Here is a 15,662-nt window from a genome sequence, read left to right as displayed (position 1 = left end):
ACCCGGACTAAAGACCATCATCCTGTTTAATTTAATTTGAATATTTAGGAAACAAGTCTTGATATGTTCATATAATAAAATTTGGAAGCAATTTGAGATGTTATAAATTGAACTCATTTTAAATATTATGATAAGCCTTCAGCCTGTTCTTTGAGCTGCAGTTGAGACAAACGGTTGAGAGTCCTCTCCACACTTTAATGAAAATTCCTTGCATGGAATACCAGTGTTCACCACAATAGCCTCCAGGAGATGGCACTGCTGCCTATTCAATTCACTTTTGTGTCAAAAAGACAAAAGAATTCTCCTCTGACATGCCCAAGAGAAAGGATGGACTTTCATTTTTATAGTATTTTTCATGATTTCAAGGAAATAAATATATTTGAAGCATTGTCACTATTGTTGTCAGTACTGTAAGGCACCTACTTTATGCAAACAATATACTAATAATGACCAAATAAATCTTTTTTCTAAACTTTGTTGAACAAAAAATATCGGCTTGAACACCAGGAAGAATTTCTCTGCTTGTCTTTGAATAGTATCTTGGGATCTTTTATGTTCACCTGAGAGAGTAGATGAGGCCTTGGTTTAACATCACACCTTATAAATAGTCCTCCAAGTGTGTATCCATCCCTCAATACTGCACACACTGTCATCTTAAATTGTATGCTCATCTCTGGAATGAGATTCGAACCCACAAACCTTTGACTGAGAGATATGAATGTTAACACTGAGCCACATTACACCGGAACCTGTTAATTTGTAAAGTCTGTCTTCCACCATTATGTTAAATGGCCTGGCCTCAGGAAATCCTATTTCTCATTCTTGCTCTTCTCATTGCTATAGCCTTCATCCTCATTTATTCAAATCCAAGGGGCATAAAAGTAAACGTGTTTGGCACAAAGTTGGCTTTCTCATTCATTGTCAGAACTGGCTCAAGCTTCACTGAAACTCATTCTCCTGTGTCAAAGCTATCCACTACTCTGGGATGAGCTTAGATGGCAGGTTGAACCCCAGGGATCTACCAAATGCTTTCTTAAAGCTCTTTCTCCCGTCTCTTACACTTTAACCTCTAACAAGAACCTCATGGATCTCTCCTCGACTAAGGCATCTGGCCAAATGCTTGTCCTCCTTTTCATCCTTTTCCTATTCAATTTCCCTTCCTAGCATTATGACCGCTGCAGAGACCAATAAGTAATAAAGAGGTAAAATTTCCAAGGACCAACAGAAAGAACTGTACAACAGTATTGCATATTTTAAAAGTTTTACAGTAACAAATAAAAAATCCAAAGTAACTCCCAACTCTATAGCATGGTCAGTTCGCTCTGCCATGCCAAGTCAAAACTTCCATTGTCCTACAAAAATCCAGATCTTATTTTCACCAGCAAGGCCCACATCAGCATCTCATTATTCCTTACATCTCCAAAGGTCCAAGTTTTTCTCCTTTCTCCTTTTGTAAATTATCATAGCACTGAAGTCTTTTGGAGGAGTCCTTTTCTGATTTCACTACTGACTGGTCTATCTCATACTAAAACCGTGCCTGCTAATTTTAGGTTCCTCTAACAGAGGAAATTTGTTCTCTATTTTCATCCTCTTGAAACCCTCAATCTTTTTAGCCACTCCAAATTTGATCATACCATCCCGCTTCAATACAGTGGTCAGCTCTACAATTTACTCATCTTACCTGATTCCCTCAATCTCTAACCAGTCCTTATCACAATTACTGGAACTTTGGGATCCTGCTTGGATTTCCAAAACAATAACAGAAAGGGCTATAATATACCCCACTGCAGGTGTCTGTTAAGGAATGAGATGACAGTTATTATAGTCAATGGATCATTCATATGTTTGACTTTATATATAATTGCCAATTATATGCTGAATTATGATTTGGAAAATACATTCAAATATCCAACCATTGTAGTCACTATTTTAAGTAGAGTACAAACAATTTTTCGACCAGTTTTTCCAAGTTTCTAAGTTCCAAGATAATTAAAATTACATCAGTGACTAAATTTCAAAGCTATTTCATTGGTTCAAAAGTGCTTTTGGGCATCCAGAAATCATGAAACATGCAATATAAACATAAATAATTTTCTTGGGCTAAGAGTTACAGAAGTAGGGACATGTTTCTTGGTCAGTGCTACACTAAAATATATGTTTCAAATGTACAAATTTAACACAGAAATACACAGAAGTTATCAATGAAGCAATAATTTGAACTTCAGTTCTGTGCACCCTTATTTTGAAAGCATTATTGATCAGATCTGCTTCCTCAGATAAGCAATAGGTTAGTTTGGCTATTTCTTCTCAACTAAAAAAAAGCTAATTGCAGAGATAGAGACAGATTTAAATTAATACAATCTTATTGCTACTCACAGTGATGGTCCAGGTGCAGTCAATTTTGGGAGGATAGTAACGAGGGTAGTAGGGTGAGCTCAAGGAGCCATTCCAGGATATTAGGTTACCACCACAACCTTGTGAGGGAAGGAACCAATTGTTTCTTTATATCTCAAAGTATTTAGAAATATCACAGTCTAATAACAGAGCAGACTAAAATCACAGAGCTCATGGCTGCTTATCACAAACTTTCTTGTCTGTATTATACTCTCATACAAGTGTCTCAAAACAAAGATGTGAAAAATAGTAATATTTCTCCATGTTAAGTATATTTTAATTATAGTTCTTCTACAGTTGAGAATAGGAGCTGATATTAGAACTATGAAGGGAAATATTAAATTTTCTGCAATTCTGCTCTGTCCTTTTCATTGTTATTCACTGAGATTCTGAGGAAGTGGAAGGTATATTTGATTTTCAGATTTGCCACATCTGACCTCAAGACAATTAAATCATGTTGTAGAAGTGATGAGAAGCAGCATTTAATTAAAATAAAACACAGTACTGCTAGAAATAAAAACTATTTTTCAATCTTAACATTGCCAAATCATACATATTCTATTCAGCTCTGCTGTAGGAGGATAGGGATTTTCTGTTCTATAAAGTTCCCCTAGCATGCAGAGAAGATTGCTGATAAACACTGTTCACAACTGATAGAAATGATGTGGTGAAGGTAGTTTGTGAATTGTGTGTTTTATTAAAAGCTCATGAAGAGTACCATCAATGTATGTTACTACTGCAGGCTCTTCAAAATAAAAGGCATCACATATGACGCACTCCAGTTTCTTTATAATCAATTGGCTCAGAGATGATATTATACACCCCAGGAGCAGGTGAGATAAAAATCCTGGCCTCCTGAGAACATTACCATTGCACCAGAAGAGCATCTAATTCAAATGTTACCAACTATTAGAATGGGCTTTGAACCAACTTTCCTGAGCATTTAGGTTAGGGTATTGAATTACAAGTCGAACAACATTACCACTACACCACCATCTCCTTCAATATGGCTAGCTGCAAATCAACCTTTCAAAGATGTTAATGCACACCTTTCGTGCAATGGAACTTGAACCCATGCCTCTTGGCTGAAAGATAGGGATGCTACCACTGCACCAAACGCTTTCAGAGGTTTTAAAAGGTTTCACCTGCTCCCAAAATCTGATCCTTGGTATTTTTGCCTTCCACTGTGATTTTACAAGCTAAATTTGGGTTGTGAGTGTGCATTGTCTCTAATTTCCCACAATTAATCAATGGGATAACTTTCCCTAACTTCCCTTTCAGTAGTATTTTGTTCAGATGTTTTTGAAGATGTCACAAAATTTATTATTCACGTAAAATTTCAATGATGGGTTCAGTGCATTTGTGTGAGAAAGCATTGGAGAAAAACATTAGTATTCTACATATAAAGAAAAATGTCAGATTTTGCTTTGTATTCCATAAAATACAGAAAGTAAATAAACATCAGGAAGGGGATAAATATAGAAGGAGACAACAGCCAGAGGAGTAGCAAGAGAGAAAAAGAGATAAGGAAAAGAGATTGTATATTAAAGTTATTTTGATTTTCAGTCAAAAGTAAATGCATTTTAAGTCAACTAATTATCAACTGTGTTTGATAATTACTAATTCCTTTTATCCAAGAGAGAGAAATCCTAAACGCTAACAACTAGAAAACAGAGAGGTTGAATAATGGTGCTAAACAGCATGATATAAAGTCACCATAGTCTTACCAGAGACAGTGTTGCTCTTTCATTAAAGAGAGACCACTGGTGGTGGTTTAACCTGAGGGTCACCATATCTCAGATAGCAACAGACGTTGAGAAGGAGACACCTTTGTAGTAACCTCAGCCAGTGCAGGAATTGAACCCACACTATTGGCATCAGTCTGCATCACAAGCCAGCTATCCAACCAACATAAGAGGGAAGTAAAATTGAGAAAATTCACTCCAGTCTCCCCTCTCAATCTAATTAGACTTTTTGCCCAGTGTTGAATTTTGAAAGCAAATAAATATTAGACTAAATCACTTTGGCTGGGACAGGAGGTTTGGAGCTATAGGACAAGGCTGAATAGGCTGGGGCTTTTTTCTCTGGAGTGTTGGACAATGAGGGGTGACCTCATATAAACTTTATAAAAGTTTATAAAAATCATGAGGGGCACGGATAGGGTAAATATTAAAGGTCTTTTTCCTAGGGTGGGGGAGTCCAAAATTAGAGGACATAGGTTTAAGATGAGTGGGGAAAGATTTAAAAAGGGTAAAATTTTCATGCAGTGGGTATGGATCAAGCTGCCAAATGAAGTGGTGGAGGTAGGTACAATTACAACATTTAAAAGGCATATGCTCTTCCTGATGAAGGGTTTATGCTTGAAACATCGACTCTTCTGTTCCTCGGATGCTACCTGACCTGCTGTGCTATTCTAGCACCACACTGTCCAACTCTGATCTCCAGCATCTGCAGTCCTCACTTTCTCCTAGGTATATGAATAGGAAGGGTTGGGAGCGATATGGACTAAATGTTGGCAGATGGGACTAGGTCCGATTGGGGTGTCTGGGCAGTGTGAATGAGTTGGACCAAAGGGTCTGTTTCTGTGCCGTATGATTCTGTAACCTCCTACATTGTTAACAATGTTTAGCTGCAATGGGCACAAAGAAGTCTATTTTGTCCACCTACTGGTTCAATTTAAGGTTTAAATTTGAATAAAATCAGAAGACCTGATATTCATTATATCACTCAAAATACTTTTCGAATAATATTTTATTATTGCTAAGAGACATGTTATTAGGGCTTTAGTCTTGCATTCATCAGACAAATGTAAAAATACCAAATCGCAAAGGGAGCAAAAATTTATACTCTATGAGATTTGGGTTTTGGAATTCTATCCTGATGCATATAAATTGTTGTTCCTTTTGAAATTTGATACTCTTGCATCTATCCTGATGATTTGCAAACAAAATGTTTGATCAGTATCTTGTTTTTTTCAGCATTAATCAAGTTTTGATGTATCAAGTGAATATTATTATAAAAAATTGAAAACTACCTCTTTTTCGAACAGCCTCAAAATATGCTTTAAATACAGAACCAACTCTTGGTACATTTGAGGAAAATGTCACCAACATCACATTGCCTGATGAAGTCAATCTGATAACTGGAGGATTCCAAGTTACAGGCGAACCACACCAACTGAAAAAAAAATTGTGTTTTGTTTATTCAACATGAAGAATTTGCTAAATTTAGACTTACTTGAGTGGTGATTTGGGAGAAGTTTCTCTAATTTATGCATTTTTGTTAGAAAAATTGCATTGAAGAATTATTCACTTTCAAGAATCTGAAAGATGAAGAACTAAAAATTGAACCTAAACTATATTTTCCATAAGCATTTAACAATAACACTGTCTAAAGTACTTTACTTTACTTGGAGCACAGTTATTTTGCAAAAATGTATATACCAGATCATACGGTGTTGAATACAGGCCCAGATCCTCCAGTGTTTGGATTTTTTGAGACTGGGTATACACTGAAAGATGCACATTGAGGCCTCTCAGAGGTATGCACTGACTACATTGTAACTGCTCGGGAAGTTTAAACTTCCAATGAGAAATTATCTGGTGTTTGGAACCCTTTGAAAAACATCCCCAACACTGAGTTAGAATCATAAACTTTAGCAGTTTCTGACTTCATTACTTTAATTAGAGGGATTATCTCTTATTCCAAGTCTTGGTTAAATATGAAGCTGATCCCGACCTCTCCAACTCACCTCTGGATGCTCAGTCACTCACACTGGCTCCAGTCCAAACCCCTAATCCTTCCCCCACAGCCATCTGACTGATGTTACATCTGTACATCACAATGACTTAACTGAGCCCCATCCTCAAACACCCATCAACTCCCTTCATTCCCAGAAACATGAGCACACCTCTAATCCATCCTACCTTCTCAAAAGATTTGTTCATGAATATTGCGTACAGTTTTGGTCTCCTTCATATCGGAAGGATGTTGTGAAACTTGAAAAGGTTCAGAAAAGATTTACAAGGATGTTGCCAGGGTTGGAGGATTTGAGCTATGGGGAGAGGTGGAATAGGCTGGGGCTGTTTTCCCTGGAGTATCGGAGGCTGAGGGGTGACCTTAGAGAAGTTTATAATATCCATGAGGGGCATGGATAGGATAAATAGACAAAGCCTTTTTCCTGGGGTGGGGGAGTCCAGAACTAGAAAGCATAGGTTTATGGTAAGAGGGGAAAGATATAAAAGGGACCTAAGGGGCAACTGTTTGATGCAGAGAATGGTACGTGTATGGAATGAGCTGCCAGAGGAAGTGGTGGGGCTAGTACAATGGTGACATTTAAAAGGCATCTTGATGAGTATATGAATAGGAAGTGTTTAAATAGACAAAGCCTTTTTCCTGGGGTGGGGGAGTCCAAAACTAGAAAGCATAGGTTTATGGTAAGAGGGGAAAGATATAAAAGGGACCTAAGGGGCAACTTTTTGATGCAGAGAATGGTACATGTATGGAATGAGCTGCCAGAGGAAGTGGTGGGGCTAGTACAATGGTGACATTTAAAAGGCATCTTGATGAGTATATGAATAGGAAGTGTTTGGAGGGATATGGGCCAGCTGCTAGCAAGTGGGGTCAGATTAGGTTGGGATATCTGATCAGCATGTGAGTTGGACCAAAGGGTCTGTTTCTGTGCTGTACACCTCTATGACTCTATGACTCGTTAGCAATGCTGGCTAGGCCAACAATTATTACTATCCCTAACTACCCAGAAACATACGGAGGCCATATCAGCTAAGGATGGCAGATTTCATTCTTGAAAGTATATTAGTAAATCAGATTTCTTTTTAAAAAAAACAACAGTCAATGGTGGCTACATTGTCACCATTAGGGTTCATTTTTATTCCAGGTTTATGTTGAAACGGAATTTCACTCTCTACTATGTTGAGATTTGGGCCCATGGCCTCAGACTTTAGCTTAGGGTTTCTGAATTACTATCCCAGTATCATTACCATGTACACCCACATCCACTTGGTATACCTTTCCCTCACACACTTAGCTTCTTCCCCTTCCCACCCCATCTGGAATCCTGCTTCCTCACTTATCTTACATAATTACCTTCTCTCAGTAGCTATCACAGCGGCTTTGGGGACCTTTAAACATGGAATACAACAGCCATTACTCTAAAAGAGGTACTTTTTATTTTAACCAATCTATTCCATGACTGCCTGTATGGTTTGTTGGACTGTTTCTGTTATGAAGGCTCCTGCCCCAATACTGCTGGAAATGTGTGAACGGTCAACATTTTCTTTTAATCTTGGCTGGAAATAGACACTCTTAATCAAACATTTCAGACCCTTCTCAATGATACCTGAAGTTTATGAACAGTCTTCAAATTTTCATAGTTTCATAACAGTTCTCTGTACTTTGGACCATGTGGTTATAATGAACTGAAAATGTTTAAATTTCAGTACATTTATGCATGTGTTTCCACAAACAGACCACTTCACATAAAAACCCACATGATCCAAACATGAACTACGAAAGCAATTTTGCTCAGGATTTTTCTCAGAGGTTCTCCAGATCAGCTACCATAAAACCCATGCAATTGATGTTTCCATTGATTAGCACTTACAGTGGCTCACTCGTCACAAGAACCCCTGACAACATCATCAACATTTGTGTTAGTGTTTTGCTTAGGATTCCTGGTGCAAATACAGAAACATGATTCACAAACTATAACCATGAATGATACAGTTAGACTTGGGACTGTTGCATGACAAGCCAACTGAAAGCTTTATTTAGGTTGTGGTCTCAGTTTAGCTTCCAGTTTAAACTGATTGTTTGTCGCACTACTACACTTATTTTTCATTAAACACCAGAAGTCAGACAAACAAAGGTAAAATGCCACATTTACTCCTTTAAGGAAACAAACGTTGAAGCTAGGAGATAATTTATCACCATTGTGGCATGAACATATGGTTTCACTGTATTGAAGTAATTAACACCAAATGCCTACTGCCTTACCGTGTTATTATTTTGTTCTGTACAGGAAGTAGGAAATCATAGGCTGATAGTTTATGGATTGCACAGTTTCCTGGAATTGCCCCATGTAGGGTCAGGATCACTAAGTGTACAATATGGCCTGATGGAACTCGGAGCCGCCACTGGTAATAGGATCTCTTTGGGAGTGTCAATGTCAGTGTCCGATTGTTGCCTGGTTTTGCATATAGATCAAAAGAAATCGCTGCAAAATGAGAGAAGTAAATCTTACAGAGCAACACAAAACATAACTACATTAGTTTATAACGTGATCAAATTGTAAGGATAATTTAAAATGGCAAAAGGTGCAATACCCTATTTAAAACAAAAAGATTGAAGGAGATACACATACTATAAGCAAAGGGCCAAGTAAAGCAAGAATTTTAGTCACCGAGGTCAAATTTCCTTATCATTTAAAACTGTTCAACATCTAAGAAGCCATACTGCCTTGCAGCTATAAACAAAAATGGCTAAGTGTTATAACTTACGAATAAATTAATAAATAGCCTGGTAATAGATTTCTACATTTTTCACATTCATGGTGCTGCATGTTTCCTTTTAAATCCTGTCTGAAATCACTAACTTCTTCATCAGGGACTGATACATTTGGCAATTTACAAATGCTGGTTTGTTCACTTGCATGAACCCTTCAGAGGTGCACTATCCTGGGAAGCTGGTGAACCATACACTCCTACCCACTATCAGGTTTAAGATTTTCTTGGATTTATTTCAATCTGCTCAGCACAAATCAACCAATCCCAACCACCCACCCCCCTCCCCCCCACATCCCAACCCCAATCTCACTTGTAGGCTGCAAATACTGGCTTTCTAAAAGGTTATGATTTTCATGCAGAAATCCACAAGCTGAAAGACAACCTGAAATAAAAACTCCTACAGCCCATAAAATCAATGTTTTGAATTATATGACATTGAAAATAATAAGATTTTATTAATTCAAAAAAAGTCATAAGATCCAGGGGAAATCCAAATACCTGAGCATAAAAGACTGATCTTTCTCCTATAAACCCAGTGATCTCCTTCATGGAACAATAACATTTTCCACAACTTCCCATTTTGAAATGAATCACTCAATACTCCTATTAAGCAGCATTTGTAAGCTTTAATTCTAGTTCTTAATGAATATTGAACTAGTCCCTTTTAAAAGTATAGATTGACCCAAATGATCACTTTCTGCAGGAAATGATAACTGGACATTTCCTCAATGGTTCTCTCCATTGGTCACTGAATTCCAGAAGAACATTCAGGCAACTACTGGCAAATGAACGTACTGTCAATTTTCTGCAAAGGGAAAGTCAGCCTATGTGAAGATGCCCGAAGGAAATTCCAGAATTTTGAAAAACTCTCTAACCCTGTTTGAGACCTGAGTGCTTTGTACTGTACTTGCACTGACTGCATGCTAAGCATATTGCTACACAATAAATTATTTCCACTAGCTTAAAAACAACTTAAGCACCTACATCAATAAGCAGAGGGAGTATGGTTTAAAATCTAAAAAGAATTTACCAGTCTCTCACTGCGGTTATGATAATATAACACGTGAGATCCATATCATAATCATGGAAAATTAATTAAGGCTGACTAATTTCCTAAAATAGGACTTCTCAAAGTGGAGAGGTCTGTTTAAGAGCCCAAGTGGAGTTGCAAGCTGAAAATCTTCAGATGCAAGCTCAGAGACGACAACAGCTGCTTTGTAGCTTAGTACCTTATCCTAGTCCAACCCAGCCTGGCCCTGCCCAGCCCCCCCCCAGGCCCAGCCCAGCCCAGCCCAGCACAGCCCATCCCAGTCCGTACCAGCCCAGCCCTGCCCGGCCCGTCTGTCTGTCCCAGCCTGTCCCAGTCCATCCCAGCCCAGCCCGGCCCAGCCCTGCTCTCACAGGTTCATTCTTCTGCACCCTCTGCTCTCATGGGTCTTTCCTGTGAACACTGGGCTCACTATTCTCATATTGGAGTTATAACAATGTTGAAGCCACGAAATGGGATCACCATGGGAGAAAGCTTTTAAAGTAACGTTTTAAAAATTGTGAGGTTTTTCATGATTTTGATTTGTTCAGATCTGTAAATGCCATCAATGACCTTTTAACTGCATAGAGTGACATATTGATGGAGGGCGGAGATAATATCAGCTCCATGGCTCTCGGGGGACTCTAACACACAGAAGAACAAAAGAGAGATGATAAGTCTATTTGTCATTTAGAAAGCAATAGGAAATGTTCTTCATACTTTCTCAACCAGTGGCAGCTCATTGAGAATCTCTGGTGCACAATCAGGGTTACATCTTCGAAAATACATGATTTACATGCTGATATAGCTCAAAGAGGAAGGTGAATTGGCAAATAGTGAGTGGTGAGTCTCAGCTATTCGTCCTTACTAATTAAATGTTATATTTGTTCAGACCTTCAAAGCAGCAGCAATCACATGCAAATTAATACACCACACACAGATTTTCCTCATTGGTGCTGCATGTTTCTTCCAGACTGTTCTGATTCTGCCTGTTAAAGAAAGGTGCAGTGTAGCATCCCTCAGGAAACACTATCAGAAGTGAGTCAATTCAGGAGAAGACAAGACACACCCCTTTTAATGACATTGCTGACATTTGCTAAATTCAAAGGCCCTGAATATGATTGTAAGTGAATGTGTGTGTGATTGGTTAGTGAATGAACAGGTAATTGGGTGTGTGGGTGAATGAGTGAATGAGTAGATGGGGATAAGTAGGTGAGAAGTAGGATGAGTGGGTAGTTCGGTAGGGTGAAGTGATGGGTGAGAGAGATTTGTGGGTGAGTGGGTAGTCAAGACAAGATTGCTTAGGTGGGAACAGTGGATTAGACAGGTCAAGAGGTTAGTCACATCAAGCTGGTAGGTAGTCAGATGGTCAATTAGGAGGACCGGGGATGGGTTGTAGTCAAGTCAATTTGGGTTGGGGGAGAGATGGTCAGCAGGTAGTCAGGGCATTCAGGAGGGAACATGGAGTTACTCATCTGTTAGACAGGATTTTAATCTATCAATCGCTTTGTAAACTGCCCAGGTATATACCCTGAATTTACACTGATATGTCCAACTCAAACTCAGCTGGTACCATTTGTGGGGAGCACAGCCATTTCCCATCAGAAGTATAAACTTCTTACTTAAGTCCGCACTTCAGGACTTCCATAAGGTTTTGACATGGACCTTCAATTGTACATTGTACAATCTCCAATGATTCAGAAGATGGAAAACTTCATCAATTATCAAAATTAAATAAACAGCACACCAATAAGATATTATTAATAATTAAATATTATTAATAATAAATATTAAATAAAAACTTCAGTTTTTATGTTGCAGTTTGGTTGAAATTTCCTATTTTGTGCACTCAAATTCACAGCATGATTACACCAACTTACTATCTCAAAGAAAAGGACTGGCATTACTTTATCTCAGAGCTGGCACATAGTGCCTCATAGTTTTTACTTTGTGAAGTGCAGTCTCTGTTAAGTAGTTAATGCGGCGACCAGTTTGTGAACAGTCAGCCCCAATCAACAGCATTAACTAATTAATGTAGCAAACCAAAGGAATGGAGTTTTGGAGATAATTAATGACAGTTATCCATTGTGGTTTGATGTAGTGCAATATTATTCATTGTTATCAAGCAGATTAGAGATATATTTTAAAGATACACATTATGTTTTCAATAAAAGTGTCAATGGCCATATTATGGTGTTGTCTATGTCAGAGCTAATGAAGGATTACGTTACATTAGTTGAAAAATATTGCATTGTTTAAGTTATGATGTGCAAGTGCTGGTGTTGGACTGGGGTGGACAAAGTCGGAAGTCACATAAAACCAGGTTATTGTCCAACAAGTTTATTTGAAATCACAAGCTTTTGGAGTACTGCTCCTTTGTCAGGTAACTCCACTTGGTGAAGGAGCAGCACTCTGAAAGCTTATGATTTCAAGTAAGCCTGTTGGACAATAAGCTGGTGTTGTGTGACTAATGACATAGTTAGAGTTGACAATTCAAAGTTCTTAAATAGACAAAGACAAAATCTATAAAGCACTGCAAGTTTCTCTGATAAGATGGAAATATTAAAGATGAGAATGTGCAAAATAATGGGAGAATAACAATATCAATGGTTAGAATATTTCAAAATTGGGAATGTCTCATTTAATGTTTTCAGCTACAACATGAGGTGTTACGCTTCTTTATAACTATGATAAAAAAGGCTATTGCAGTGACAATGTGGTGGTGCTCCACTGTGCTTTAGTTTGCAATAGGATTATATGTGTTGACAGCAATAATTCTACATCCAAAATGTCTGATGTTTGCCTGCACCGATACCAAGAGGAGACCAGTCATAAGTCCGTAGGGAGACTAACAAGTCAATCAGTACTCCCCCAGGATCACCCTAGGGAACCTTCCCGTGACTGATTCAAGAGTGGCACAAATTTAGAGAAAAGTTTACTCTCAAAATGGGTGGTCAGACCACATGTAGAGGCCTTGTGCTGAGCTGCTATACTGTAATGTCTATTTGAAATTTCCTACCTTGCTGCAATATCAACCCTTTAATGTTGTCCTATTTTTAACTTGTTTTTCAGCTCTATAAGAAATGCTACTACTTTTAGTCTTCTCCTGTATCCAAGAATTGAACCTAGGTATTTGTACCTAAGAGGTTGCCAAAAGAGGGCAGACATTGTGAAAGCTTTTCACTGTTCTCCTACAATGGAGTATATGTGACAATAAAAGGACATTGCATATTGGAAAGAGAAAACTAAAGAAGCAAAAGGAAAAAAATAGCTTAAAATGGGAATAAAACTTCTTTGTTTTTTATTTGTTAAGACTCGTATATCCTAAAACTCCGATGATGAGCTGTTAAAAACTCCAATGATGAGCTGTTGAAGACAATGTAATGTGATTAACATTAGAAACATGCGTAATAATGATGATGATAATGGAAGTGAACAGAAGTTCGAACTGTGTGAAAAGATTTGTGTATACAGCAAAATGTACAAAAAGGAGTGTTTGCAAAAGGTTTCAATAAACTCCATCAGCATTAACTTGACAGAGCAAACAGAATTAGACCCAAACACAGTATAACAAGGTGCTGGTGTTAGGGCTCCATGGTAAACTTCAAAGTGCTAATGTTACTGGCCAACATGATGCACAACTTGAAGCTGTAGTCATGATTTGGAGATGCCGGTGTTGGACTGGGGTGTACAAAGTTAAAAATCACACAACACCAGGTTATAGTCTAGCAGGTTTAATTGGAAGCACTAGCTTTCGGAACATCGCTCCTTCATCAGATGATAGTGGAGGGCTCAATAGACAATAGACAATAGGTGCAGGAGTAGGCCATTCTGCCCTTCAAGCCTGCACCACTATTCAATATGATCATGGCTGATCATTCTTAATTAGTATCCTGTTCCTGCCTTATCTCCATAACCTTTGATTTCACTATCATTGAGAGCTCTATCCAACTCTTTCTTAAATGAATCCAGAGACTGGGCCTCCACTGCCCTCTGGGGCAGAGCAACCACACAGCAACCACTCTCTGGGTGAAGAAGTTTCTCCTCATCTCTGTCCTAAATTGTCCACTCTGTATTTTTAAGCTGTGTCCTCTGGTTCGGCACTCACCCATCAGCGGAAACATGTTTCCTGCCTCCAGAGTGTCCAATCCTTAAATAATCTTATATGTCACAATCAGATCCCCTTTCAGTCTTCTAAACTCAAGGGTATACAAGCCCAATCGCTCAAGTCTTTCAGCATAAGGTAATCCTGCCATTCCAGGAATTGACCTCGTGAATCTACGCTGCACTCCCTCAATAGCCAGAATGTCTTTCCTCAATTTTGGAGACCAGAACTGCACACAGTACTCCAGGTGTGGTCTCACCAGGGCCCTGTACAGCTGCAGAAGAACCTCTTTGCTTCTATACTTAATCCCTCTTGTTATGAAGGCCAGCATGCTAATAGCCTTCTTCTCTACCTGCTGTACCTGCATGCTTACCTACCTTGACTGGTGTACAAGAACACCCAGATCTCTTTGTACTGCCCCTTTACCTAAATTGTTTCCATTTAGGGAGGAATCTGCCTTCCTGTTCTTGCCACCAAAGTGGATAACCATACATTTATCCACATTAAACTGCATCTGCCATGCATCTGACCACTCACCTAACCTGTCCAGGTCACCCTGTGATCTCCTAACATCCTCCTCACATTTCACCCTGCCACCCAGCTTAGTATCATCAGCAAATTTGCTAATGTTATTACTAATACCATCTTCTATAACATTAATATATATTGTAAAAAGCTGCGGTCCCAGCACGGATCCCTGCTAAAATCCGTATGCGCCACATCAACGGCTTTACCCTCATCTACCTGTTTAGTCACCTTTTAAAAGAACTCAATAAGGTTTGTGAGGCATGACCCACCCTTCACAAAACCATGTTCATTATCCCTAATCAACTTATTCCTTTCTCGATGATTATAAATCTTATCTCTTATAATCCTTTCCAACACTTTACCCACAACTGAAGTAAGGCTCACTGGTCTTTAATTACCAGGGTTGTCTCTACTCCCCTTCTTTTCCTGGCAAATATAAAATTCCCTTAAGTTCAGGTCCTTCAGCCACTGTTACCTCAGGGAGATTGCTTGTGTCTTCCCCAGTGAACACAGAGCTGAAGTACCAATTCAATTCTTCTGCCATTTCTTTGTTCCCCATAATATATTCCCCTGTTTCTGTCTTCAAGAGGCCAATTTTAGTCTTAACCATTTTTTTGCCTTTCACATACCTATAAAAACTTTTACAATCCTCCTTTATATTTTTGGCCAGTTTACCTTTGTACCTCATTTTTTCTCTGCGTATTTCCTTCTTAGTAATCCTCTGTTGTTCTTTAAATGCTTCTGAATCCTCCATTTTCCAACTTATCTTTGCTATGTTATACTTTTTCTCTTTTAACTTTATATGTTTCTTAACTTCCCTCGTCAGCCACGGCCACCCATGCCTCCTCCTAGGATCTTTCTTCCTTTTTGGAATGAACTGGTCCTGCATCTTCTGCATTATACACAGGAATATCCGGCATTGTTCCTCAATTGTCATTCCTGCTAAGGTATTGCACCATTGAACTTTGGCTCAATCCTAACACACAGAATTTATAGCAAAAATTTACAGTGTGATGTAACTGAAATTATACATTGAAAAATTGATTGTCTGTTAAATCTTTCATCTGTTTGATTACCATGATAG

The 15,662-nt window shown here is 38.5% G+C and overlaps 1 protein-coding gene across 1 annotated transcript in view; it reads right to left on the bottom strand.

Annotated features, from left to right (window-relative positions):
• LOC122555509 (suppressor of tumorigenicity 14 protein homolog) overlaps positions 1-15,662 on the bottom strand; it is an 80,228-nt gene that overhangs the window by 35,305 nt on the left and 29,261 nt on the right. The window contains exons 7-10 of the mRNA XM_043701534.1: positions 8,410-8,629; positions 5,429-5,571; positions 2,377-2,474; positions 1,682-1,794 (exon numbers count right to left, since the gene is read on the bottom strand). Of these exons, the coding sequence (XP_043557469.1) occupies positions 1,682-1,794; positions 2,377-2,474; positions 5,429-5,571; positions 8,410-8,629 (574 nt within the window). The remainder of the gene's footprint in view (positions 1-1,681; positions 1,795-2,376; positions 2,475-5,428; positions 5,572-8,409; positions 8,630-15,662) is intronic.

This window comes from Chiloscyllium plagiosum, chromosome 12 (genome assembly GCF_004010195.1).
Source record: "Chiloscyllium plagiosum isolate BGI_BamShark_2017 chromosome 12, ASM401019v2, whole genome shotgun sequence".
Classification (NCBI taxonomy): Eukaryota; Metazoa; Chordata; class Chondrichthyes; order Orectolobiformes; family Hemiscylliidae; genus Chiloscyllium; species Chiloscyllium plagiosum.
This window is presented reverse-complemented; position numbering and strand designations above follow the sequence as displayed.